The sequence below is a fragment of the Equus przewalskii genome, chromosome 2 (genome assembly GCF_037783145.1).
Source record: "Equus przewalskii isolate Varuska chromosome 2, EquPr2, whole genome shotgun sequence".
In the NCBI taxonomy this organism is placed as follows: Eukaryota; Metazoa; Chordata; class Mammalia; order Perissodactyla; family Equidae; genus Equus; species Equus przewalskii.
The window spans coordinates 59,802,953-59,830,874 of record NC_091832.1 but is presented as its reverse complement, the minus strand read 5'-3'; the positions used below and the strand labels follow the sequence as shown (position 1 = coordinate 59,830,874).

General features: G+C 43.3%; 1 protein-coding gene and 1 long non-coding RNA gene across 2 annotated transcripts; both read right to left on the bottom strand.

Moving 5' to 3' along the window:
- Window positions 1-152: 152 nt before the first annotated feature.
- Window positions 153-14,774, bottom strand: LOC103565980 (L-threonine 3-dehydrogenase, mitochondrial). The gene is made up of 9 exons (XM_008542191.2): window positions 14,346-14,774; window positions 7,002-7,201; window positions 5,129-5,171; window positions 4,397-4,467; window positions 3,089-3,238; window positions 2,826-2,998; window positions 1,936-2,026; window positions 1,268-1,537; window positions 153-660 (listed from the first exon to the last, which is right to left on the bottom strand). Exons 2-9 carry the CDS (start codon window positions 7,183-7,185, stop codon window positions 521-523), a joined length of 1,122 nt encoding a protein of 373 aa, XP_008540413.1. The 5' UTR covers window positions 7,186-7,201; window positions 14,346-14,774; the 3' UTR covers window positions 153-520.
- A 9,108-nt stretch (window positions 14,775-23,882) lies between these two features.
- On the bottom strand, window positions 23,883-27,569 carry LOC139081508 (uncharacterized). The gene is made up of 2 exons (XR_011536656.1): window positions 27,468-27,569; window positions 23,883-24,242 (listed from the first exon to the last, which is right to left on the bottom strand). It is a non-coding gene; the product is annotated as an uncharacterized lncRNA (long non-coding RNA).
- Between the last annotated feature and the right edge of the window lie 353 nt (window positions 27,570-27,922).

Here is a 27,922-nt window from a genome sequence, read left to right as displayed (position 1 = left end):
AGGATTCGAACCAACGAAACATTGGGCCACCTACAGCGGAGCACGTGAACCCAACCACTTGACCACGGGGCCAGCTCCTAGGAGATCATCTTTGATAGTCTTCAAAACGTAATCTTTGGTCTCTAGTCAAGAGAATAACCGAGTCTTAAGGGTGTTATTTAAACTAATTTTAATTACATACAAACGTCACATACTTTCACCTTCCCAGAAATGGTGCCTTCATCTTAATTAAGGAAATGAAAACTATTATGACTTAAGTCTTCATTCTGTGATGCATGTGTTTAGACAAGTTTAGGCAAACAGCAAAGATTTAGAATTCCTACCACCGTGCCTACAGCATTTTGAAAATGCTAAAGCCAACTCAATTCTCCATGTGGCAGTTCAATATGGCTGCAAAAATTTAGTCCAATTAGTCCTTCAAGCCCAGATAACTGAGACTTCTTGGGGTATAAACCCTCGGGGTCGTTATGCTTTTCCCTTGACAGCTGTCCAGGATACACGAGCTCTTCCTCTGGTTCCTTCAGTTCGCTTGGGCAATTCTGGTATCAGAACCATGGAAGTTCAACATTGTCGTCACCAGCTCTGGAAGATCAAAATCATGTTTCCACTTCCAGTCCTTCCGAGCATTGCTGTCATCAAGGCTCACTGGCCAGCCATCCGCTAGGAAAAGATACGGAAGAGTAGCCTAAGTTAGTCAGGTTCTAGATTTGCAAAAAGGTCCAGAAGATTTTATATAAGGTCCATCATACAAGGTACCACAAAAGAAAGTCCCTCTTGGAATTGTCCCTCTGAGCAGACCAGAGCAGCTATTACGTGCACACACCCTCTTAGATTAGAAGACTATTACATGTCTACCATCAGGCACTCTGAATTGTCACATACTATTAAAATCTCACGCAAACTTCTAGGGTAGGAATCTTCTACCCAGATGGTGCTCAGGGCCACAGAGCGGCAGGCACAGTCACGGCATTTGAAAACCCAGAATTGTTTTCACATTCTGTTTGTTTTACGTTAAACTGTAAAATGGTGAAATGCTGACAACCTGTTTATTTGGAATGGAACTATTCCACCCACTTTAGATTTCATTTCCCAAAGTTGCAGCCTCTGCTGGCTTTGGCTCCACTACAGCTCCTTTGCCAGAACGTGCCAGGACCCTCGGGAAGGCGCTGCGCTCTCCTTATCTTCCATGGTTTAGGTCCTCAGGAGACTCATAGTGCAGACTGAAGCTTAATTTTCATTTTGAGGGGATTTGCAACCATGTACCAACCTATGGCCTGTCGAGCAGAATCCACGTTGTATGTGATCTGGAATTCTGGTATGTGCTTGTGAACCTCCTGGGCCAGCTCCTCTGGGGTGAAGCTCATGGCGTTGATGTTGTAGGTCCTCATGGAGAGGGACTCTGCTGGGGCCTCCATGACCTCCAGGGTGGCCCTGAGGCAGTCATCAATGTACATCATCGGGAGCCTCGTGCTGGGTTTCAGGTTGCACTCAAATTTGCCATTCTTTACAGCATCGTGGAAAATCTGGACTGCATAGTCTGAAAGAGAATCCTGCCTGTGAGTCTTCTTATCGCAAAATGATGAACGAGCCTCTTGGATGAAGGCAGCGGTTCTCAAACGCCTTGGTCTGAGAACCTCTGTATGCTCTTAAACAACACTGAGGACCCCGGAGGGGTTCTACTCGTGTCAGTTGTGTCAATATTTACTATATCAGAAACTGAGAATTTTAAAAAATGTTACTGCATTTTAAGATGATAATAAATCCATCACATATTTGTATGCATGATATTTTATATGAAAAAGAACATATTTTCCATACAAAAGAAAACTTAGTGAGAAGAATGGCATGTTTCACATTTTGAAAATCTCTTTACTGTCTGGCTTAACAGGGGGCAGCTGGAGTCTCCTGTGTGCTTCTGCATCCAGAAACACTCACCAGTCGTTCCTCCTCCAGGTTGGGAGTCAGCTGAAATGATTCCAGGATACCTCAGGCATCGGAAATCTAACCCATACCGGTGATGATAATACTACGGAAAAAGAAAACTTACTTTAAAAAGCATCTTTTAAATCAGAGCAGTGCCAAGAAATAACAGCTTTTTTTGGAGATATCATTCCATGCAATTAGATTAAAATATTCCTAAAGCAAATGAAGATGCTAGAATTTCTAAGTCACTCATTTTTCTTGAATAAATAATCCTTAAGTTTTTCTCTTCAAAGAATCATCATTCTGGGGATACATTAACACGGTAAATAATCAGCCCACAGTAGCATTTCCAACATTTCTTTGGAAGGGAGTCACTGCTCGTTGTCCCAAACAATTGTCCAGGAGCACGATCCTCCAGTGCAGCACCGGAGAGAGTAAGGGGAGGATGGAGGGAGATGAGAGAGCAACGACTGTGATATGATGCATCAGCTGGAAGGATCAGACAGCAGCTAAAACATGCCAGCACTATAAAGACAAAGAGCATCAAAAAACGCAAACCAAAAAGTCATTCGACGTTTCCCATAATAAGAAATTTTAAAATTCCCTCCGATAGCTCCCAATATTGGGAGTGTGAAAGAAAGGGCCAGTACAAATAAGATGGGCAGCAAATGAAGGAGGGGGTGCCATTTGGGGGGCCTCAGGAAGTGTTGAGTGTTATCATATGGCTGAGGAGTTCTTCTGGAGTTACCGGTCCTGCCACAGGGCAAACAACAAGTTTATGAGCATTTTGGGGGCTGGAATGAGGTGAAGGGGAAAGTCCCCTCCTAGGATGAATCAGCAGGTGTTTGACGAAGAAAGACCAGAAAAGGAAACAGTGAGTCAGCTTGCCAAGCAATGCTTACTTCTCCCATGAGCTCTGCGTGGACCTTGGACACCCCGTAGATAGTCCTGGGCCTCTGGACGCAGAGATCAGGGGTTGGGTCCCGGGGAGAAGTAGGTCCAAAGGCTCCGATCGTGCTGGGCACAAACAGTCGCAAACCGTGTTCCACTGCAACGTCTAGAACATTGTGCAATCCTGAAACAAACAGACCTCATCACAACCCGAAAAGTCTCTTACTGGAAAAACTGGCGCACAGAGCATTCTGGGCAAGATCCAGAGACCCACCAGTGATGTTTACGGCTTTGGCCAAGGAAACGTTCGCTTCCCCAACCGCACTGAGCAAAGCGCTGTAATGAAACAGCCAGGTGATGCCGTTGTTCACCACAATCTCCCGGAGATTCTTGTAATCCAGAATGTCCGAATAAATACACGGGCCTGCGAGAAACACGGTGAAAGCACAGAAGTGAAAGTGTTCGAGCAGTGAAACGCTAAAGGGACCTTCCCCTGTCCCCAAGTGACTTGTGAATTCCATCATATCAACTTGGAAACTAAACCATTTGGACACTATGCAGCATTTTTCTTATGGAAGAATAACAAACCCCAACCACCCCCACAGCTGATGCCTATATAGGACTTACACTTGCCAGGCACTGTCCTCTGGGCTAGCTGTATATTTAGCTCTCATACAGCCTTGGAGGCAGAGACATTTTACTGCACAGAGAGGTTAAGTAAGCTGCCAGGATCAAACAGAGAACAGTGGAAGAAGTGGGGTCACAACCAGGCAGCTGCCTGCAGGGTCGATGCTGTTAATGTCACTACATGCACCCAGTGATTTCACTCTGCTTAAAAGTTGCATATTTTAAAAGGAATAGAGAAGTGGGTTTTTAAAAAAGCCCCACAGCTTGGTATAGAAGAACCACAAAACATGAGTTCATCACACTCGGCTAGGCTGGAGGTAGAGCCGACGTTGCTCGATGCCAATTTTCCCTCTTAGAGCAAAGTACTGCTCTTCCCCACAGTGAGCAGCAAAAGGCTAACACTGAAGGCAGGAAGGCCCAGGAGACATTATAAAAACGTTTTTGAGGTAGAAGGAAACTCGACTAGAGGAGTTGGAGATTTGTGTGTGTGTGTGTGTGCGTGTGCACAACAGTTTAAGTGCAAGTCTGCACTGAAATATGAGGATTAATTTCTCCAAATTTTTAAAGCACCTTTTCCTCCACAAAACTTGATTTTCATTTGGAGCAAGCCAACAAGTGAACTAAAAACTCCAAAATACCGGAATCAAAGGTTTTATCCCAAAGAGACTACTCCAAATAATGTTCAAGGACATTATTCCAAAACTTTAAGTTCAGAAGAACTCGCCTGTTCTCGTGACATCAGAACAAGCAGCAGCATTACTGCAGACATTCTGCAGAACTACCGAGGACAAAATATGAAATATCTCTAAGTGACACAACGGTGCCTCAATAACTCCTTCCTCTAATTCACAAGCCTGGTGATGAGCTGTCGCACATATTGATTCCATGAGCTGCCTCTCCAATTACACTTTGAAAGTTAAAGATAAAAATACAAGAAGTCATATCGCTCTCTTACCACTCTGAAAGATGTGATCGGGGGGTTTCCTTATGTCGGACAAAATCACATTGTCCTTCCCAAATCGTTTTCTAAAGGGAAAATCAAAACACAGGAGTTGGTACATCTAGGATAGAAAATGTGTGAAAATACCCTTTCAAATACAAACTGTAATTTCCCGTCAGCCTCTGAATCCCTCTTTTTCACACCTTTCCTCTCTCTTCTTCCCAAACACACACACTATTCTCAGGCCTCCCGCTTGCTACTCACGGCCCCACCTTCTGTTTCTCTTCCACCCCCTAGCATCCCCATATTTATCACCAATTTCTTCCCAGGACCCTTATGTTTTTACATCTCCCTCCTCATTCTTCTCTTCTCTCTTCTTATCCTTTTATCCTGCTCTCTCCAAATCCCACACTGTTGCCTTTCAGTTTCTAGCTGTACTTCCCTCTGCCCCCAAACATCTAAAAACTCGAGTGAGTCATTTGGAGTGACGTGTTTTCTTTCACGTAACTTAGAAAAGAGAGAGGGCGAAGGGCCCGTGTGGGAGATGCTGAGTCAAAGAGCTGCGACAATGTCTATGCTATTAAGAGGCAAATGAAATGTATTCTAGACAGACACTTAGATACAATATCTTAAAAATCGTAAGGGGCAAGAGGGGAGAGAAAACATTAAATGGTATAAATGGTGCCAAAGGCAAGCTTCACAATCTGAAGAATTCAGATTTTATATTTCAACTTTTAGCGCTCTTACCTCAAAAAGTTGGCAAGTCCCACTCCAAGCTGGCCAAGACCCCCTAGATGAAGAAGGAAAAAGGGAAACTTTAATCCAAATCTAACCAACTCAATTATTCCCAGAATGTAATAATGGAATAAGACCATATTGACAGTCTGAGCTAATTAGGGAAAGCCCCAGGTCAGCCTGATGGAACTGAATTACCTCCTCCGAGCCAGGATAGAGATCAATGCAGGTGACACTAATTTCAGAGACAGCGCTCTCTCCAGCATGGAGTGGCTGAGGGGATGCAAGGGAGGAGGGAGAGAAAAATCACAAGAAAGCTGGACAACCTCCTGACTCCTTGGGCCAGGAATTCACTCTCAGCTCTGCCTCCGTTATATGATAGGCTCTGAAGCTGCCAAAACACCCAAAGCCAAATGTAATAGTTTGATATCAACCTCTGGTGGGATCATCCAGAACTCCATCCTCCATTAGAACTGGAATGGGATATGAAAGGAGAAAGAGGAGGGACAAACCAAGAATCCATCTGAGAAAAGGGCTGATAACTGAATCGATAAGGAGCCACTAAGAAAATTTAAAACGAACATTAGAGCTTCCTGATTTGGAGGCTAAAAAATGCTATTGATAGGGGCCGGCCTGGTGGCATGGTGGTTAAATTCATATGCTCTGCTTTGGCAGCCCAGGGTCGCAGGTTTGGATCCTGTGTGTGGACCCACACACTGCTCATCAAGCCACACTGTGGCAGCGACCCATATACAAAGTGGAGGAAGACTGGCACAGATGTTAGCTTGGGGACAATCTTCCCCACCAAAAAAAAAAAAAAGCCATTGATAGAAATGGGAGAGCTGGGGGGCTGGGAGCATACTTGGGGGAATGCAACCATAAATTTCATTTGGGGAAATTAATGAGGTAGGAAGATACAGAAAGTGGGATTTCCTGTAAGCATCTGTTAACATGGGACTAAAACCATGCCCACTGAGATTCTAACATTGGGCCCTGGAAGATGCTTCATGAGTGGAGGTTGGGGGGAATAAAACCACACACAGACAACGAGCTGCGTGATCGGGGAGAAAGTGCAGAGGGAAACCAACCACACTTGAAACCCACTTCTAGCAGGAGAAGAGGAGGAGGCAGTGAAAGAAAGGTACACACACACAAACTGTCAGGAATGGAAGGAGGATGCCGACGGGAAACCAAGGGAAGAAAACCTGGCAAGAAGAAGAAGTAAATAAAACGTGTCAATCAAATCACAGATGGCTTGGGTTGGCTCGAAGTACATGCAGAGGAACAGAGAAGTTTGCAGAGAGGAGGGTACAGAATCAGGTGCGGGGTGTACACAAGGTGAGAAGGATGAGGGAGCAAGTCTGGGGACAATGAGCTCGACACCAACACGAGATGATGGCGATGAACTCGTCGGGGCAGGCCCCAATGCATCTTCTCTGCCTCCAACACACCAACATGCAATAACTGCTTGTGATGAACGACACCGAGTTAGGTTGAGGAGTTTGGCCAAGAAAAGATGTGTCTGGTTCCAGAATCCAAGCTCTCATCCCTGCACACCCTCTCCACGAGCCTTCGCTCCCCGGCGGCCCTAACAGGGAAGGCCAACTGAGTTCCATGGAGGCTTTTTGGCCCCCACGTTCCTAGGTCCTCCCTTCAGATGACAAAAAATTATGTCAGGGAAACCAAGTGCTAGCAAAAGTGACGAAATAAGGATTTGGGACTTGCAATATTCTGGAGGAAGCCAATAGTGGAAAAGGTAGTTTCTGATTAATAAATGTTAGCTGGTGTCATGTTAGACATTCCAAAAAGATACACAACCACACAGAGGCTGCACAGAAACGAAAATAATCAAGCCCTAAACGTGGAAAAAAGGAAAAAACCCAACCTGTAATTAAGACGCGTGGCCGGTCTGTTTCAGAGAAAGAGGCAGAGTGGAAGTTGGCATTGGCTGGAATTTGCCAAGGGGAGGCGCCCAGAGACCGGGCGGGCAGGGCAGACGTCCGACAGCCACAGGCTGGGCCCAGCAGCAGCTGGCCCACGACGTGCTGCAGCATCCTAACAGCCGGCATTTTCTCCTCAAATTCCCTGTAATAAAAGAGGAGCAGTGTTCATTATGTAATCTTTTATTCTCCCAATCCCCCAAACCATACACTCTCTAACCAAAAGTAACACTAAGATTGGTAGCTCATGAGCAAAGCCATGTTTTGGATTCATGAACTGAACAAGTGACTGCTGAGTGCATGGATAGGCAGCTACGGTGGGCTGGGCCGGGCCCTGTGAAAGCAGATCAAATGTCGCTCATGCAACGTGCAGGCGAACAAAGGTCAGAGGGAGATTTAGGGTCGGATTCGCACAGTGTTGACATCAACCAGATCTAACGTCACAGCGAAGGTCACTGCATACAGAGCCAGGATCACCACATCAACAGATGCTCGCGAAGACTGCACATCTTTACAACTGTCATCAATCTGTCCACGCACCATCGGAGGGCACCAACAGGTCCCAGGTTAAATAACGTAGTGCCCTGTAAATCTTGTGTTAACACTCAGATGTTTAGAATGAACCAGACTAGAAAAAAGGGCCCCCCAGCAATATTTAGTAAGCTGTGACTAATTTGTTTTATTGCCATCTCTTTAGCAAGGATCATTTAGAAAAGTCATTTCTCCTTTCTTCCCAGATCACGTATATTTTGTTTTCGCCTCGCCCCTCTTCCTTCCTTACTGGCTGACAGACCATGAAATCAGTTCTGGCCTCAAGAGGTCAAGATGGTCCAATTGCATATGGCTTGAAACTGGACACACACGCAGGGCCTCCATTTTCCCCATTCCATCCCTAAGACCCAGGCAAGCATGTCGCAACAGTCAATCAGAGCTGCCCAGCTTGCTCTGCTGGTTCTAACAGCAAACATCCCGCCATCTAAAGTCAGGCCTATCGACTGCACACAGCTCGTAGCTTCCACCTTTGTCAGTTGTTAAATTTCCAACAGAACTGGCGGATGAACCTTCAGACTCTGGTGCCCCACTCCCTCACAAAGAGATAATCAGATCTCAACCATCTTATATTTTGCATCATCAAAGGAGAAAAGGTACGCCACAGTTGAAGACCTCTCCAGTTTAAGATCTGCACTTCGCCTGTCATACTCAACTCAGTGCCTTGAGCAGATAATAGTAATTCTAAGTTAAAATGCCAGAGGTGCAGGAACTTTCCTACAATCCCTAAAGTCCAGATTAAGGAAAAGACAATTTTCGGAAAATATATGCTTTAACACTGTTTGATGAGCCATGGCAGTTTTGTTCTTTAGGACATAGAAATAAGGTGGGTGGAGCCCCCATGGCCTCTGTTGGGTCAGTGGCTTGGCCCACCAGGTCCACAGCATCAGGCACAGCCCTACAAAGCTCCGGAGGCCCCGTATCCTGGCTAACTTTCCCCAACAAGCAGAAGAGAGCCCTGGGCTGGCGCATCTCTGGCTTCGGGTTCAGGGTTAGGACTGGAAGGGGGCGTCCAGGGTGGGCTACGTTACAGGAAAGCCCCGAGCTTTTCGTCAAGTATCCCTCAGAGGAACTATGGGGAAATCATCCTTGCAGTCATTGTCGACACCTGAGACCAGGTATGAACTCTGATTCTCAAAGTCACTTATTTCAGCAAGTTCAGGGAGATGGTGAGGAAGCCAAGAAGCAGCGAGATTTACCAGAATATCTGAAACTCATAGACAATTCTCAATTCCCAAAAGCAAAATAATAGATGGGCACTGTTGAAAAAATAACTTTTTCTGTTAAAGGTTGATGGGACTGGAGTCAGGGAAAAGGCAAACCCTGAAGACAGGAAATAGATACAGCTCATCTTCTCTTCCCCCAAAAGGGGAAGGCACGAAGGGGACACAAATTCTTAATTGAATTAAAGCGTTTTAGTGTAACAGTGTTGACAGTTCATAACTGAGTTGGTTCTTCTTATGTCACTACTATTAACAGCTAACATTTGACGCTCACCACATGCCACAGGCCAGTGAGTACTACCAAACTTAACCATGGCCACCACCCCTCTGAACCCAGTTCTTTCTTTTTTTCTTGTTGAGGAATATTGTCCCTGAGCTAATATCTGTACCTGTCTCCCTCTATTTTATATGTGGGGTGCTGCCACAGCTTGAGGAGCAGTGTTTAGGTCTGTGCCCAGGATCCGAGCCCGTGAACCCCAGGATGCCGAAGCAGAGGGCACAAACTTAACCAATAGGCTACTGGACCAGCCCTGACCCCAGTTCTTAACCACCAAACAGCACTATTGTCCCCATTACAGGATTGCTTTGATTAACAATGCACAGACAAAAACAAAACAAAATTCTCCAGGGGCTGCCCGCTTAGGCAGCCCAGGTTCGTGGGTTTGGATCCTGGGCACGGACCTGCTCTACTCATCAGCCATGTTGTGGCAGTGACCCACATACAAAATAGCAGAAGACTGGCACCGATGTTAGCTCAGGGCTAATTTTCCTCAAGCAAAAAAAGAGGAAGACTGCAACGGATGTTAGCTCAGGGTGAATCTTCCTTGCCCACCCCCCCCCCCCAAAAAAAGTACACTTCTACTGCTAAGATACTAACTCAGTCTTCATATTTGCAGCTAAATGTTTAATTTGACAACTTTCTGTATTATTAGAAGGTGGCAGTGCCATGATTTCTTCCAATGCTTTTTCATCTGAAAAAGCTCTATTGTGTGTTTCTCCAGCCACTGCAGTTTGATAACTTATCCTGTTAGATGCTTCAATAGCTCGTCCATTTTTGGTTTGAAAAGCTGGAACAAATAATTTTTGGCTTTTAAAGAGTTCATCATATCTTCATTTAAGACATTCACTTCATTTTTCTGAAATGACTCTAAATGGTTGGTCCCAGAATAATGCCTCTGGTCCCATAATATTATTCAAAAAACTTCTGTAGCATAAGACACATAAGAGAAATTTCTAACATCTGTAAAGCTGAAGAAAGCTTTCATATTTTTAGGTTTTACTTAGTTTTGCCCGTTTCTTTGGAATAAATTCCTCTCTTCTGTTAAAAAACAAAATTCAACCGAGAAAATTTGAAGATCTAATTGGCTTTATTCAATGATTCATGAATGGGGCAGCATCCCATACAGCCAACAGAAAGGGGCTCTGAGGAGCTGTACAAAACGGAAGACTTTTATAGGCAGAATGGGGAGAAAAAAGGAAGATTCTAGCAAAGAGTGGATTGTTTCGGGCAAGGTCGCCCTTCTTTGGGGAAAGGCGGTGGTCCATCACGCAGATGACCCCTTTGGGGCTGACCAGGTAATTCCAGACTGACTGGTTAAAGGCCACATTCCTGGGAGAGGCTGAAAATGCAGTTGGGTTAGGTGTGCTGACATGGGGCTTAGCCCAAGTGACTCCATTTGGGGCCTGCTGTTTCTTTTTTAACATTTCCATGAGTCAGGGAACTCTGATATGTCATTTCATTTTTTTCAGCATTTATAAACACGTATGGTGTAGCTTTCAGTAAAAAAAAATCAAGTCTTCTAACATCCCCCTTTTAAAATTATAATCTATCCCTAAATATAAAAAATATAAAAATTAATATCCTTTTATTTTACAATAAAACATTACATTGGAAAGAATTTTTATACTATTTAAAAATTTAGGAAAGTTTTCAAATCAAGACTACAAAGTATACTTACTTTTTGTTGTTTTTCCATAACAGCAGAAGAACAACTTTGGGATTTCAAAGTAATGATTTATTAAAAGAAAATGAGGTCACAGAGATGATAATAGATATAACCGAAGGGGGCTAGTAAGTGCACAGAAGTACTAAGAACAAACTGAGCTCATCTCTGAAAAGGCACATATTTATACTCTAAGCCTACAACTCTTAGAAGATTCCAGAAACACAAGAATACACAAGCACACATTTCACTAGCCATCGGAGGAAAAGCTCATCGTAAGTCATGTAGCCTCTGGAAAACTCCACCAGACACTTGTGAGAGAAAAAATGAAAAGGGCAAATAGTATCTTCGTATTATTTAAAAATTGTTTTGACCTCACGGACCCTCAAAAAGGGCTCAGGGGAACCCAAGGGTTCCCCAGATCACACTTTGAGAACAGCTGTTCTAAAGTAACACTTGCTTTGCCAAGCCAGTGTAAATTTATATAGGGAAACCGTCAAAGAAGATTCTTAGTCCTCCTTCTTAAAGGTCGGATGAGAGGCCATTGACTTTCCCTCCCAAGCCCCTTGTTTCCTTTAACTACATGGCATGAAAAAGCAACAGGTCAGCAGACTTTCCTCCATAAATAACCGAGCACCTCCCCAACCCAGGCCTCTCTAGGTGGTTATGATACAACCTCTGCCACCTGCCGGCGTTATCTTATCTGCATTAACCACAGCAGAGCTCTGAGGCAGCAGGGGCTTCATGAAGTGGGTGGGGGTGATAAAGAGACAGACCCAGAGCTCAGCTGGCTTTAGAGATTGTTTGGCTGTGGGGGGATGGTAAAGGGCTCAGGAGAACAATACCGAGATCTCTCACTTGGGCTACTGCAAGAATGGTCTTCCGGGGGAAGAGGTCAGGTGAGAAGACGAATGAGCTGGGTTTTGGTCGTGTAGGTTTAGGTCCCAGGAGACAATATGACTGCATCTCCCACAAAGCTGTGAGGTCCACTGAGCAGCTCCTAGCAGCGCCCCATACATCTCAGTACTCACCAAACATGGCGTCGAACAGGCAGACAGGAAGGAGAAACCAAGACATGTCAGAGGGTTGCCCACACCACAACAAAAAGAGGGCCCCTGTTCTCAGAAAAAATTACTTGAGTTTCTTGGGGGAAAAAACTTAATTCAATCATGATTGCTCTGAAGGTAGATAATTCTATTTCAGGAATACTAGAAGCAATTCCAATTTGAAGACCAACAAAACAGGCCTTTCTCCTGAGAATACACCATCAATTTCCCTTAATGTTCTTGCTGTCTTCCCATCTCCCCAAATTTCCAGCTGTAACCATTCTCAGCCTTGGAGATAGTAAATAAGGATGTATGAAATAATGTCTCAGGCATATTAAGCATGAAGTTAAAAATATCCAGAGCCCAACAGATGAACAGATTTTAAAATTTGCTATATGTACAATGGACTATTATTCAGCCTTGAAAAAGGAGATCCTGTCACAGGGTACAACAAGGATGAACCTCATGGACAATATGCAAGTGAAATATGCCAGTCACAAAAGGCCAAATACAGTATGATTCCATTCATGAGTTATATGAGTTATGTAAACATATCAAAATCATAGAAACAGGAAGTAGAAAGGTAGTTGCCAAGGGGTAGGAGAAAGGGTAGGCGATGTTAGTGTTTGTTTAAGAGCCACAGAGTTTCAGTTTTGCAAGATGAAAAAGTTCTAGAGATCTGTTGTACGACACTGTGGATATACTTACCACTGCTGAACTATACACTTAAAAATGGTCAATTTTATGTTATGTGATTGAAACCACAATTTAAAATTAAAAAAATATCTATCTTGCTCCGAGAAATGGTCTGTGCATCCATATATTGCTGAGGAGCTGGAATCTAGGATTCTCCCAATGGAGATCCATGCTGCCCCCAGACACCTTTCCATTCAATTTGGTGCCTACTGAACCCCAGTTCCGTCCAAACCGCTAACCCTTGTGCCAATGAACCCCCTAAGTGGTTCTTTTCCCTCTGCTTATAGACCTGCTGAAGCCTACTGTTCTCTTACTGCCTTCACCTTTCCTTCCAGTCTCAGGGTCTCCAGTGTCCCTGCTGCCCCAAACCTTCGTTCCTCACCCCTCAGAGTGGGTTTTTTGCTCTGCGCTCAATGAAACGCTTTCACAAAAGCTCAGCCATTGCTGTTGACAACTTCCTGGGCCTGGCACCCTCTCCCACTGCTAAAGGACACTGCCGACCACACCCACCTTCACTTGCCCCTGGGTCTCCCACCTCTTATTCTGCCTTAAGGACCAAGAGAGCTTCTAAGACACATTTGAAAGGCAGTCAGCTTTAAATCCTCCAGTTCATTAAAATATAATAATAAATGTGTCCTCTTAATAGTAACGATCCAGGGAAAAATCAGGCACCTCATAACTACCGAGCGTTGACAAGCACCTGCTCTCCTGAACGCTTATTTAACCCTCACAGTAATCCTGAAGCTGGGATCTTCTCTCCCGTTTGCAGGATGAATTGACCCGCCCAAGGTCAGGCAGAGACTAATTACGAAGAAAAGGGGGGAGGAAACCAGGTCCGTCGATCTCAAACCCTCCTTCCACCACCTCCACTCTTCTCCCTCAAGAAAGGTGACATGATCAGGTACCTAAGGGAGAAGACCAATAGGAAACACGCCCGTGGTCGCGCAGGGGGCACCTCTCCGGCTCCCTCTCCTCCAGCGCGGCCGCCCTTCCTCGACCCTCCCCAGGAGGAGAGCACTGGACGAGCCTGGAGGGGAGGGGTGCAAGGCCAGACACCACCAATCCCTCGCTGTGTGAGCCGGCATACACTACCTTGCCAAACCTCAAGTTTTCTCATGCTTACAAAGGAGACGATGATAGGACCATCACATTAGACTGTCGAGAGGATTTAACTAAAGCAATCTGTGAGAAGTGCTTAGCAAGCTGCTCAATGTAAAGACTCCATCAACTAGCCGGGAAAGTCTAGACTTAACGTGGAGATGATCCAAAAGTCTGAATGGGTGGAGGGAAAAAAATTCTGGCGCCCTAAGCGTGAGCTACAGAGGGTCTCAGAGGGAGGTCTGGCTCTGCGGAGCGGGCATCCCCTTCCTTCCTCTGGTGCACACTAGCCCAGGAGAGGAAACCCAAGAGACGCGGGCGACTCGAGCTGCACAGGGGTCTCCAGCCTCAGCCTGGCTCCTTGTGGAAAGAGTGTGAGGTCTCACCCTCGGCGGGAAATGACTGGATAAACGGGTTTTATAAGAACAGCCGCGCCTATCCCTACTCCCTATCTCCCTATCGGAGAGGGGTGGGGAGGACGCCCTTCCGAAAAGTAACCGGGCCCGGTGTCGGGTCCTGCCGACCCCAGCAGCGCCCCGGCCCTCCTCCGGTCCCCGCGCTGACCTCCCAGCTCCGCGGTGACTACTGGGGACCTGAGAGCGCAGAATCAGCGGTGCCAGGCCGGGGTCACACTGATCCGGCCAGGGTCCCCGCGGGGTCGGCCTCCGTTCCCAAAGGGGGCTCAGCTCCCCAGGACAGCCGCCGGGGGAACGTCCATCCACCTCCGCACTTACCTTCCGACGCAGCCGCCCAGAGATGCTGCGCTGCGGCGCCGAGCCGGAGGAGCACGTGGCGGGAGCCGGAGCGCGTTGAGCCGAAACCCAGATGGTGCCGGACGCGCGGGGCTCTTATCCTCTCCAGCCCCAAACCCGCCCCTTGACGCACCAATCCCCTTCTTTGGCCGGGGCCGGCCAGGCGTCGGCACCAGGTCACCGGAGGGGGGAGGGCGCCGGTTGCCATGGCAACCCTCTCCCCGCGGGCCTGGGCCGCGTCCAGGGCAGAGCGCACCCCTCTCGCCGGCCTGTGCCTGGGGCCGACGGGGTGGAGAACCGGGGACCCGGAGCGGCGCGTTAGAGTCCCTGGCGCGCAGCGTCCCGGCTGCGGCGGTGCCAGCTGCCCATCTTCGCGTGCGCTCAGCACTAAGGGCTGCTCTGCAAGGGCCTCCACTAAAAGGAAGTCGGCCCCTCTGGACCTCCAGATAACCGGCTCATGCTGGCGTTCAGCGGCGCCGCAATGGACGTGGGAAACAATGCGGCACGCGGAAGAGAAAGCTGGAAAAATTGGCTGAGGACATAGCCCAGACCGGGAGTTAGGAGATCTGATATGCAGAGACCTCCAGGAGTCACTTCATGACCTCCAAGGCCACCGACCAGCAGAGTCAGTATCACCTGGGAGCTTGTTAGAAAAGATTTGTATGAGTTCTTTATATATTTCGGATATTAACCCCATATCAGATATATGATTTGCAAATATTGTCTCTCAATTGATAGGTTGTCTTTTTATTTTGTTGATGGTTTCCTGCACTGTGCAGAGGCTTTTTAGTTTGATGTAGTCTAATTTGTTTATTTTTTTGTTTCCCTTGCCTGGTGAGAAAGGTTATTCAAAAAGATGCTGCTAAGACCGATGTCAAAGAGCATATTGCGTAAGTTTTCTTCTAGAATTTTTATGGTTTCAGGTTTTACATTCAAGTCTTTAATCCATTTTGAGTTAATTTTTGTGTATGGTGGCAAGTAACAGTCTACTTTCATTCTTTTGCATGTGGCTGTGCAGTTTTCCCAACACCATTTATTGGAGAGACTGTCCTTTCTCTATTGTATGTTCTGGCAGTCACTATAGAGAACAATATGGAGAGTCCTCAAAAAATTAGCAATAGGACTACCATTTAATCCAGCTAGTCCATTTCTGGGTATTTGTCCAAAGAATACGAAAACGCCAATGTGTAAAGGTATTTGCACCCTGTGGTCATTGCAGCATTATTTGCAATAGCCAAGACGCAGAAACAATCTAAAGGCCCATCAATGGATGAATGTGATGGGGTTCAAGGCAGGCCACCCTCTGATATGCCACTCTGATATGCGGATTATTTCAAGCTAAAGACAACAGAGGCTCAGAAGACTCTGGAAGAACGTTTGGCCACCCTCCTCCCTCCTCCCCCCTCGCCCCCTCCACCCCCCCCCCCCCCCCCGGCAATTGCCTAGAAGAATTTAAGATAGAAGGACCTATAAGATATAGTTACCAGAAGATAACTATAGTATAGTGTAAAATAGGTGTGATAAGAAAGGCACCAACAAGCCCATTTTATCACACTTCTGCCTCTCAGGCCACATTCTCTACAGGTGGCTCAGCAAACAATTGTCTAACAAATGTGCTTTTCCATCTCCATGTGAATTGCCTTCCTCCCCTCTGAAGTCCCAACCCACTACCCCCAACATTCTCCTTTGTCTTTAGCTGAAGATGGTATTTAAGATGGTGACTTTGGCCATTGTGGCAAGTTGCTCAGTTTCCTTGGGTTTCTCACATGTATACATGCTATTAAAGTTTGTTCTGTTTTCTCCTACTAACCTGCCTTATGTTATTTAGTTATTTGACCATCCCTAAGAAGCTTAGGGAAAAGGGGAGGAGAATTCTCCCTTTTCCAGTGTAAATGGATAAAGAAGATGTGGTATAAATACACAATGGAATACCACTCAGCCATAAAAAAAAGGTGACATCTTTACATTTATGACAACATGGATGGACCTTGAGGTTATTACGCTAAGTGAAATAAGTCAGATGGAGAAAGTCAAATACCACATGATTTCACTTGTAAGTAGATGAGAAAAACAGCAAATAAACATATAGGTACAGAGATTAGATTGATGGTTACCAGAGGAGAAGGGGGCAGGGAGGAAAGAGAAAGGGGTGACAGGGCACATGTGGGTGGTGATGGATGGTAATTAGTCTTTGGGTGGTGAACATGATGTAATCTACACAGAAATTGAAATATGATGATGAACACTTGAAATTTATATAATGTTATAAACCAATGCTTCCTCAATTAAAAAAAAAAACAAAGGAGGAAAAGAAAGGCAGATTTGAGGCAGCGCCCCAGACCTGCTGAGTCAGAATCTCTGGGGGTGGGGCCTAGAGAGCTGTGGTTTAACAAGCCCTTGCGGGAGGATCGCTAGTTAGAAAAGGGCTGGTCTAGGACAGTGCTTCCCAGTCTTTGCCGAATATTAGAATCACTGGGGAGTTTTTGAGCCTCCCAATGCCCAAGACCAAATGAATCAATCTCCTTGGGGGACTGGGGCGGGAGGGGAGCCCAGGCGTAAGTACTGTATTTTTTTAAAGTTCTTCAAGCGATTCCGGTGTACTGTCAAGGCTGAGAACCGCCCATCTCCCCTAGAGGCTTGGTACTCAAAGTGTGGTCCCTGGACGAGGCAGCCCCCACCCAGATCTGCTGAATCACGGTCTACATTTCAACAAGGTACCCAGGTGATACTCTTGCACATTAGGGTTCTGGAAAACAGTTCTAAGGCCTTCTCTAATACTAAGAATCTGTGATTTTATGAAATAAGTCTAATTTTCTGTTTTACAGGCTCTTAGAAGGCCTCATTTCTTCAACAATTTCTCATATGACATGATCCTTATCCTGGGCCTTCCCTTCCTCTGGGGCACTTGAATTTTGAAATCTTAATTACAGACTTTCAGCCTCTCAAGAGACCTTAGAGATCATCAAGGCCACTATATACCCACTTCACAGTGGAAGAGATGAAGCCCCACCCAGAGAGGTGAAGACTTCCACTCAAGACCAAGGGCGATGCCGGCTCAGCGAGTTGAGGAGTTGAAAGAAAGATTTCTTGCGCACTCAAGGTCTGGTAGTAGTGCTCTTTAATTCAGAGAATAGCATGGGGACAGGATCCACAGGCAGTGAAGGGCTGTAATGTGTTGAGGGTTAGGGCTACATTTATAAGGCGTGGGTACATGACTTATTTTTACGAGACAAAGGGAAAGATGATGTAAAAAGTCATTAAATGGTATCAGTGCAGGTGGGGTCTGGTTACTGTGTGGTCGTATAACTTTAGATATGAATCAGGTCATGTAGATCGGCATGTAGGCCAGGACGCCTTGGGCTTCTCTCCCTGGGGCAGCCTTGATCCACATCAAGGGGACCAGAATGCTGATCCAGGTGACACCACGTCATGTCATGAGGAGTTATTTTTTGTTTTCCTCAAACCTTGGGGTAGGTTGGAGGTGACACTGAGCTTGCTTTGAATGGGGTTACAGGCTGGGATGTTGCAGAATGGAGCAACCCCCTGATGTTGCTGCTGGTCTGGATGGGGAGGGGCGTGGGGGGAAAGCATGGCTTCAACCTTTGTTCCTGAAAACAGGGAAAGGAGAAGGGTTGATCTCTAAGGGACTAAAAGGAAGGTGGTTTCTGGCCACCTAGTGTGTATTTCCTCTCTCCCTTATGGAAACAGTGTGGTATGAATGTTATCAGTACCACCCCCCCCCCCCGCCCCGCCCCAGCATCCCTCAGCCAAGGGACGTATGCTCCCTCCGGCTTCGAATCTGGATCAGAGTCACTGAGAGGCTGAAGACAGCAGGTGCTGTCCCCACCAGCAGAGGCCCTCTGAGAAGGTCAGTCCTGCTTGGGGCCACTGTCTGTGGGCTTCCTGGCTCTGGGATCACCTTGGGGTGGGGGGTTCCCGTCTCTTTCCAGGCTGGTTCTCTAGCCTTCCCAATGAGTCTGTGTCTTCTTCATATCCTTTGGCTTAAGTCAGCAAAGTAGGTTTCTGTTACCTTAACTTACTGATAATAAAAAGACTTTCCCTCCATTTTCAGGGTTGAGGTTTTGGCTCTCAGATCACAAAGCCAAATAATAAAAAATAAAATAAATATCCCTTAGTCCATATTGAGATATATATATATATATATATATATATAAGTGAATTAATGAATACGTAAATGAGGGAGAAGGGATAACTCTTTCTTACAGAGGAATTCTAAGTGATAAATGTGGAAGAATGAGAGAAATAGACATTCCCCATAAGAACACCCAGCAGTAATTGCTGCAGGCAAGATCCACAGACAGATGCTAAAGTTAGTGGGTGAACGCTTAAGGAGGTGCAGGATATTTGCATCATCTCAAGGTCTGTCTCCAAAAATAGATGTTTATTAATAACAAAGGGAAAAATAGTAACTTCACGCTGAAGAAAATTGGCAGTCACTACCTTCACCCCGTGACCAAGGTTTACACCATCAGAAACAAGACATGTTGATGTCACGTACCCCATGATGTGGCGCACTGGGAAGAGCGTATCAGACCTCTGTGGTCCTTCCCAGGACACATAACCTCAATGTAATCATGATAAAACATCAGACAATACAAACAGAGGAACATTTTACAAAATAACTGACTCTTTAAAAGTCTCAAAGTCATGAGACAGGAACTGTCAAAGATTAAAGGAGAATAAGGAGACGTGGTGGCTAAGTGTAAGGTGAGATCCTGCATTCGCTCCTGGAATAGGAAAAAACATTGGTGGAAGAACTGGTGAAACCCAGTGAAGTTTGAGTTTGGTTCATATTATTGTCTCAATGTTACTTCCTTAGTTTGGAGAGTCGTACTCTAGAGATATAAGATGCTAATATTGGGGGAAGCTGGGTGAACAGTATAAAGGAACCCTTTGTACTATTTTTGCTACTCTGTAAGTTTAAAATGATCTTAAAATAAAAAGGTTACTGCCTATATTTTCTTCTAGGTGTTTTATGGTTTCAGGTCTTACATTCAAGTATTTAATCCATTTTGAGTTAATTTCTGTGTGTTGTGTAAGATAATGGGCTACTTTCATTCTCTTGCATGTGGCTGTTCAGTTTCCCAACACCATTTACTGCAGAGACTTTCCTTTCTCCATTGTATTTTCTTGGCTCCTTTGTCAAATATTAGCTGTCTGTAGATGCGTGGGTTTATTTCCGTGCTTTCAATTCTGTTCCACTGATTTGTGTGTCTGTTTCTGCCAGTACCATACTGTTTTGATTACTGTAGCTTTGTAGTATATTTTGAAGTCAGGGATTGTGATGCCTCCAGCTTTGTTCTTTTTGCTCAGGATTCCTTTGGGTATTTGGGGTCTTTTTTTTTTTCCATACAAATTTTAGGATTCTTTGCTCTATTTCCATGAAGAATGTTATTGGGATTTGGATTCGGATTGCATTGAATCTGTAGAAAATATGGACATTTTAACTATGTTTATTTATTCTTGTAATCCATGAGCATGGAAGATCTTTCCATTTGGTTACATCTTCTTCAATTTCTTCCAATAATGTCTTATAGTTTTCAATGTATGAGTCTTTCACCTCCTTGGTTAAATTTATTCCTAGGTATTTTATTCTTTTCATTGTGATTGTAAATGGGATTATATTCTTGATTTCTTTTCCTGCTAGTCCATTGTTAGTGTATAGAAATGCAACTGATTTTTGTATGTTGATTTTGTACTCTGCTACTTTACTGTATTTGTTCATTATTTATAATAGCTTTTTGGTGGATTCTTTAGGGGTTTTTTATATAGAATCGAGTCATGCAAATAGTGACAGTTGTACTTCTTCCTTTCCTATTTGGATCTCTTTTATTTCTTTTTATTGCCTAATTGCTCTCGCTAAAACTTCCATTACTATGTTGAATAGGAGTGGCAAGAGTGGACATCCTTGTCTTGTTCCTCTTCTCAGAGGAATAGCTTTCAGTTTTTCACCATTGAATATGATTTTGGCTGTGAGTTTGTCATATATGGCCTTTATTATATTGAAGTACTTTCCTACTATACCCATTTTATTGAGGGTTTTTATCATAAATGGTAGTTGGATCTTGTCAAATGCTTTCTCTGCAGCTATGGAGATGATCATGCAATTTTTATTCTTTATTTTGTTAATGTGCTGTACCACATTGATTGATCTGTGGATGTTGAACCATCCCTTCATCCCTGGAATACATCACACTTGATCGTGGTGTATATTCCTTTTAATGTATTGTTGTACTCAATTTGCTAATATTTTGTTGAGGATTTTTGCATCTATGTTCAACAGCAACATTGGCCTGTCATTTTACTTTTTTGTGTTCTCCCTGTCTGGTTTTGGTATTAGGGTAATGTTGGCTTCATAAAATGAGTTAGGAAGAATCCCATCCTCTTCACTATTTCTGAATGGTTTGAGAAGGACAGGTATTAAATATTCTATGAATGTTTGTAAAATTCACCAGACAAGCCATCTGGTCCTGGACTTTTGTCTTTTGGGAGGTTTTTGATTACTGTTTCAATCTCTTTACTTGTGATAGATTTATTAACTTTCTCTATTTCTTCTTGATTCAGTTTTGGGAGGTTGTATGATTATAAGAATTTATCAATTTCTTCTAAGTTATCCAATTTGTTGGTATATAGCTGTTCCTAGTATTCTCTTATAATATTTGTATTTCTGAGGTGTCTGTTGTAATTTCTCCTCTTTCATTTCTGATTTTATTTATTTGAGTCTTCTCTCTTTTTTTCTTAGTAAGTCTGGCTAAGGGTTTGTTGATTTTGTTTATCTTCTCAAAGAACCAGCTCTTAGTTTCATTGATCCTTTCTATTGTTTTTTTAGTCTCTATTTCATTTATTTCTGATCTGATTTTTATTATTTCCCTCCTCCTACTTACTTTGGGCTTTATTTGTTCTTTTTCTGCTTCTTTTAGGTGTAGTGTTAGATTGTTTATTTGAGATTTTTCCTGTTTGTTGAGGTAGACTTCAATTGCTATAAATTTCCCTCTTAGTACTGCTTTTGCTGCATCTCATAAGAGTTCGTATGTTGTGTTTTCATTTTCATTTGTCTCCAGGTAGTTTTTGGTTTCTCCTTTGATTTCTTCATTGATCCAATGGTTGTTCAGTAGCATGCTGTTTAGTCTCCACATATTTGTAACTTTCCCAGCTTTTTCTTGTAGTTGATTTCTAGTTTCATATCACTGTGATCAGAAAAGATGCTTGATATTATTTCAATCTTCTTAAATTTATTGAGGCTTGCTTTGTTTTTCAATACATGATCTACCTTTGAGAATGTTCCATGTGCACTTGAGAAGAATGTGTATTCTGCTGCTTTTGGATGGAATGTTCTATATATATTTATTGAGTCCATTTGATCTAGGGTTTCATTTAAGTCCACTGTTTCCTGGTCGACTTTCTGTCTGGATGATATAGCCATTGACATAAGCGGGGTGTTAAGTTCCCCTACTATTATTGTGTTCCTGTCAGTTTCTCCTTTCAGGTCTGTTAAGAGTTGCTTCATATACTCTGGTGCTCCTGTTGACATCAGTCTTAGCAGTATCTTTTCAAATACTGTGTCTACTCAGGTGAGGGAAACAAAAGAAAAAATAAACAAATGGGACTACATCAGACTAAAAAGCTTCAGCAAGGCAAAGGAAACCAGCAACAAAACAAAAAGATAGCCCACCAACTGGGAGAAAATATTTGCAAGTCATATATCTGGTAAGGGGTTAATTTCCAAAATACATAAAGAATTCATACAACTCAACAACAAAAATATGAACAACCCAATAAAAAAAGTGGGAAGAGGATATGACCAGGCATTTTTCCAAAGAAGATATACAGATGGCCAACAGACACATGAAAAGATGTTCAACATCACTAATAGAAAAATGCAAATCAAAACTGCAATGTGATGTCACCTCACACCCATCAGAATGGCTATAATTAACAAGACAAAAAATAACAAGTGTTGGAGGGGATGTGAAGCAAAGGGAATCCTCATACACTGCTGGTGGGAATGCAAACTGGTGCAGCCACTATGGAAAACAGTATGGAAATTTATCAAAAAATTAAAAATAGAAATACTATATGATCCAGCTATTCCAGTACTGGATATTTTTCCAAAGAGCATCAAATCAATAATTCAAAAAGATATATGCACCCCTATGTTCATCGTAGCTTTATTCACAACAGCCAAGACATAGAAGCAATCTAGGTGCCCATCAATGGATGAATGGATAAAGATGGAATACTACTCAGCCATAAGAAAAGGTCCCATTTGCAGGAACATGGATGAACCTTGATGGTATTACTCTGGGCAAAATAAGTCAGGCAGAGAAAGACAAATAATGTATAATTTCACTCATATGTGTAAGATAAACAAAAAAACACAGTTACGGTGAGTTACAGTGAGTAGATTAGTGGTTCCCAGAGGAGAAGGGGGTAGAGGGAGGGCAAAAGGGGAAAAGGGGCACATATGTATGGTGACGGATAAAAACTGGACCGTTGGTGGTGAACATGATGCAGTCTATACAGAAACTGAAATATAGTGATGTCCACCTGAAATGTACACAATGTTCTAAGCCAATATGATCCCAAGAGAAAAATTTATTTAAAATTAGAAGTATTTTTAAAAGTAAAAAAAAAATTGCATGCAGGGGCTGGCCCTGTGGCCTAGTGGTTAAGTTCGATGTGGTGCACCTTGGTGGCCCTGTCACTTAATAAAAATGACTAAATATCTTCCTAACAAAATTCAAATATGTAAAATTTCACTTGGGAAAAAAAGGCTTTGTAGAAATAATAACCACAAAAGGAGATTCACAATGGGGGAAACTGTATCTATTTAAAATAACCAAGTGATGAATCAAATCTTTGTTGTAAAATCTAATGGAAGGTGTAATTCCAAATATAAGTCAGTCAAGTAAAGTTGAAAAGGAGGGAAAATGAAATCATTTATAGAAAACTGATTACAGGCTTATGTTGACTTAATGAAAGCATATTTTTCTTTCTGTGCCATTAGAGAATGTGAAAAAGTTTATGACCATAAATTCCTAAACAGAGCATGTCCAAAGGTAGTGTTTTTTTTGTTTGTTTAAGATATCTGCATATATAATTGAGGAAGAATGAACAACACATGCAAATTCCACTCTTTTGTTTCAGGATCCCCCAGGGCTTTCATGTGAAACATGAAGGGAGGGCGTTTATTTCTGTGTAAAGTCTAGTGGGATTACCTGGACAGGGACTTGTGCTCAGAGGGAATATTAGAATTAAGCCCCAGGGAACAAGTGACTAAATGACATCAGCAGGCGACAAGTCTTGCTCCCAGGTTTTGAAAAAAGCACCAGGGCTCCCCTTCTGGTTGCAGGAGATGGTCTAGAATACACTGTCCACAGCCACTGCCCACTGTGTGGCTACTCAGCACTTGCCATGTGACTAGTCGGAACTGAGATGTGCTGTAAGTATAAAGCACACATTTCGAAGATATAGTATGAAGAAAAGTCACTGGAAATAGTATGTCATTAATGAATTTTATATTCATTACATGTTACATGGATAATAGCTTGAATATGTTGGGTTGAATAAAACATATTACAATTAATTTCACCTGTTTCTTTTTGCTCTTTTGATTGTAGTTAGTAGAAACTTTTAAATTACACAGGTGGCTCATATTGGTGGCTCGTGTTATATTTCCATGGCACAGCCTAGAACAGTCTAGAACATGGAACATGGAACAGCCTAGAAGTTCCCAGAAAAGGCTCTGCAGGCCATAGGGACCCTCATTCTTTCTCTTTTGTAAAAGGCTCATGATTGCTTACACCTTTGAAGTTTTCCACCTTCCAGCAGAAGAGATGGAATCAATTGTGGTAATATCTAAAAAAGAAAAAGAAAAATCATCCAAGACATGTTCCATAATTCATAACCTCTTACTAGAAAGAAATTAGTATTTCTGAAAAAAATACTTAAGGAATTCTCTGATTAAGACTTGCTCTGACAAGCTAGTTACCCACCCACCTCCACCTGCCCATTCACTGTCTGCTGGCAGTCAAGAGGCTAGTGACGTTGAACCAGACTTTTTCTTTAAGCATCTAGTCTAACAATTATTATCAAATCCAGTGCTTCTCAAACTTTTGGGTGCGATAGAGTCATCTGGGGAACTTGTTAAAATGTGTATTTCTGGTCCCCATCCCAGGATTTCTGATTTAGTAGGAATGGGATCGGGTCTGAGAGTGTATTTCTAGCAAGCTCCAGGTGAGGCTCAGGCTGCTGGCCCAGGGACCACACTTTGGAGACCACTGCTCTAATAATTTACTTTTCCCGTAAAATGTCCCTATTTAGAGCGAATCTTTGAGTTGACCTGTTAGACACCTTTCCTCAGCATATGAGATTATAATTAAATGTTGACACATGCTCATGATCAAATTGACAAAATTCTTTAACATAAGTTGGTCTGGCCACAGCATTTAATAAGACACAGCCCAGTCTCTGTCTCTTGGTTGCTGAAATTTCTGTCTCATTGTCATTATGATGGTTAATTTTATTTGTCTACTTGACTGGTCCATGTGGTGCCCAGATATTTGATTAAACGTTATTCTGGGGTGTGTCTGTGAAGGTGTTTCTGGAGGAGATTAACAGTTGAATCAGCAGACCGAATAGAGCAGATTGCCCTTCCCAGTGTAGGTGGGGCTCATCCGATATGTTGGAGGCCTGAATAGAGCAAAAGTCTGAGTGAGGGAGAATTTGTTCTCTCTCTCTGGCAGTCTTCAAGCTGGGACACGGGTCTTCTCCTGCCTTTGGACTCAGACTTAGACTGGAGATTACACTATTAGCTCTCCTGGGTCTCCAGCTTGCAGATCTTGGAATTTCTCAGCCTTCATAACCGGTGAGACAATTTCTTGTAATAAATCAATAGATAGGTAGATAGATAGAGATAAAAATATTAAATTTTCAAATATTGAAGTATATGGGGAAGTCATTCTTGTTTAAATCTGATTTGGCCTAAAGCTTGTTTTTCCCAGAGCAGCCTGACTTATGGCCCACCAAGCATGCGTTGTCCATCTGCTTCAAACGTTTTCCCAAAGGAAAGAATGCACTCTTTAAAGATAGGGATGTGTGTCTGCATCTCTCTGATGCTGATGCCAGTACTTCTTTGAAGATAAGCTTTTCTTCCCAGAGAACTAAGGTAAAGTTGACCTGCTGTATATGTGCTAAACTCTGGCGAAACATCTCCTTGTGACTTGGGGAAAAAAATTTCACGCTTGATGGATGTTCTTTGTTCTCAAACGGCATATAACCATGCTGTAAACCACGCTTCCCCGAGTGCTTCTTTCCTTGTGAAAGAGAGTGCCTCTGGACTAGTCCTCACATTAGGCTCCATAAATCTCACTCTATCTTTCTTACCTATAGACTGGTTCTTGATTATTTGCATAGACAATAAATAGATAGATCGGCATAACCCCTTGGTCCTGTTTCTCTGGAGAACCCTGGCTAACACAGTCGTTATCAGATGGATCTGCAGTTCTGGCAGATAGGGAATCACCTTGATCTGAGGCAAATCTCAAAAAAGAGGTAGCACCAGAAAATACTTTCCCTATGAAAAAACTTAATATTTGCATGATTTTTATTGAAAATATTTGTATTTATGAATAGAGTCGAAACATCCATCAGGTCAAAGTATGGAACAAAGAGCCCTGGACCCACGCTTAACATCTTAGCCCTTTAGCTACTGTAGCACAGGAAGTCCCCTTTTTTATTAAGGGAAAGGATCTCTGTTGAGTGTGTGTGTCAGAACACAGTCTGTAAAAGAAATGAATCTTTGACATAGTTTATTTACACAGTAATTGTGAATACCGTGCACCTTTATGGAAATAAATTTAAGAATAATTTAGAATGAATCAAAACATAAAATTGTCATTTGGATAACTGCATTTAAAAAAGGTACAGCATGAACAAAGACTGGATAGGAACAGCAAAATAACTGTTGGAAACAATAAATGTTTATAAAAGTTTCCTCTGACTTTGTTTTGAACAACACGCAGCAATTTTAAAACATAAAGAGACTTTGGGGTAAATGTAGAGTATTGAAACAAAGCTTTGACTTCTACTCCCTACAAATTCTCTAAAATGACTGTAAAGGAATAAAAGGGGTATAAATAGATCATAATGAGAAGAGGAGAAGAGATTTGGGCAGACAAGAAAAAACAACATTTTGGAAACTGGATGCCCTGTTTATCAGACCGAAGACAACTTTCCCCAGGTCAGTCAGGCTCTGCTAAAACCCCAGCAGGTTAGGCTCTGCCCAAATAGTTTCTCCTTGTTAAGAAGAACAGAAAGCTCTGGCGTATTTCAAGTTGGTTCCTTTTCCCCTCTTTCTATCAGAAGCACGAGGGGATTTTTCTCCAATTGTTCACTGTGAGAACCCAGCCAAGCTCCTGGGTAAAATTTACGGAATCATGGGGGCCCCTGATGACCAAGTCTCACTGGAGTTTTTACCTCTCAGACTTGTCCCTGCTGAGCCTTTTAGTAATTCATCATTTACAGTCCAGGTTTCCCTACCTCGGCGCTAGTTCCCACAGATGTTTGTTCTCCTGGGTCTCTGCTCTGGTAATTTGTGGTTCTCTGTACACACTTTCACAACTACTCAACTCTGCATTATAGGGCAAAAGCAGCCATACACAATATATAAACAAAAGAGTGTAGCTGTTTTCCAATAAGACTTTATTTACAAAAACCAGCAGTGGCCCAAATTTGGCCAAATTTGGCCTTAATTTGCTGATCCCTGTTCTACACAATAGCCAAACCACCAAGGTCCCTTCAGGCTGTATTTTCCCAGAGAGTGAAAAATTAACATAGACCTGGGGCAAGATCATGAAAGAATGCTGCTAACTGTATCAAGGGAATGCAGACTGCTTCCTGCTCTCCTTCCTGAGAGGGACTAAAATGAGTAAATTTGCCAGGTAAATATTAGTACACCAATTGTCAGAGGCTGTATTGGTCTGTTCTGGTAAAGATACAACCTCTGGGTCTACCAGCTATGATTGGAGCTCCCACTTGGTTAAGTTGACTGACAATAATTCACCACCATCCACCATAACTCACCTGTATTTGTGGGGGTCAGACCCATGAATTAAATGGAAATATGAAGAGGATTGACACCTCTGAATCTTTTAGTCCTTGAGGTCTGTACTAATCTCTGCCATTATGACCTCATTTATCACCTGGACTCACATGACCTGACTCTAATAGGTCACGATGGTGTTGAGGATCCCATGATATCATTATCCATTCGGATGTTATATTTAACAGCCCTCAAAAGAGCAGGAGATGCCCTTTCCTCCAGCAGACAGTTGTTCTGGCAAATTGCCACATGTTCCTTTGGGAAAGGACTGAGGAAAATTGCTACTGTGTAAACTTGTCATGGTGTTGCAGAGTTATTCCTTAAGGGGAACCAGCCTCCCCTCGATTGAAAGACTCTGGGTGTTAGAATAGCTCAGATTTGAAAACTGAGCAAGGACATGTGATTTTCCATTGTGCCGGCTGACATCAGTCTTCAA

What these genes read in the sequence shown, in the direction of transcription:
- LOC103565980 (XM_008542191.2), bottom strand. Translation starts at nt 7,185, where the DNA reads ATGCCGGCTGTTAGGATGCTGCAGCACGTCGTGGGCCAGCTGCTGCTG. An exon ending in ACCTGGAGGAGGAACGACTG is followed by an intron (nt 1,538 to 1,935) that starts GTGAGTGTTTCT and finishes ATTCTCTTTCAG; the next exon opens with ACTATGCAGTCCAGATTTTC. An exon ending in TTCTGCTCGACAGGCCATAG is followed by an intron (nt 661 to 1,267) that starts GTTGGTACATGG and finishes ATCTTTTCCTAG; the next exon opens with CGGATGGCTGGCCAGTGAGC.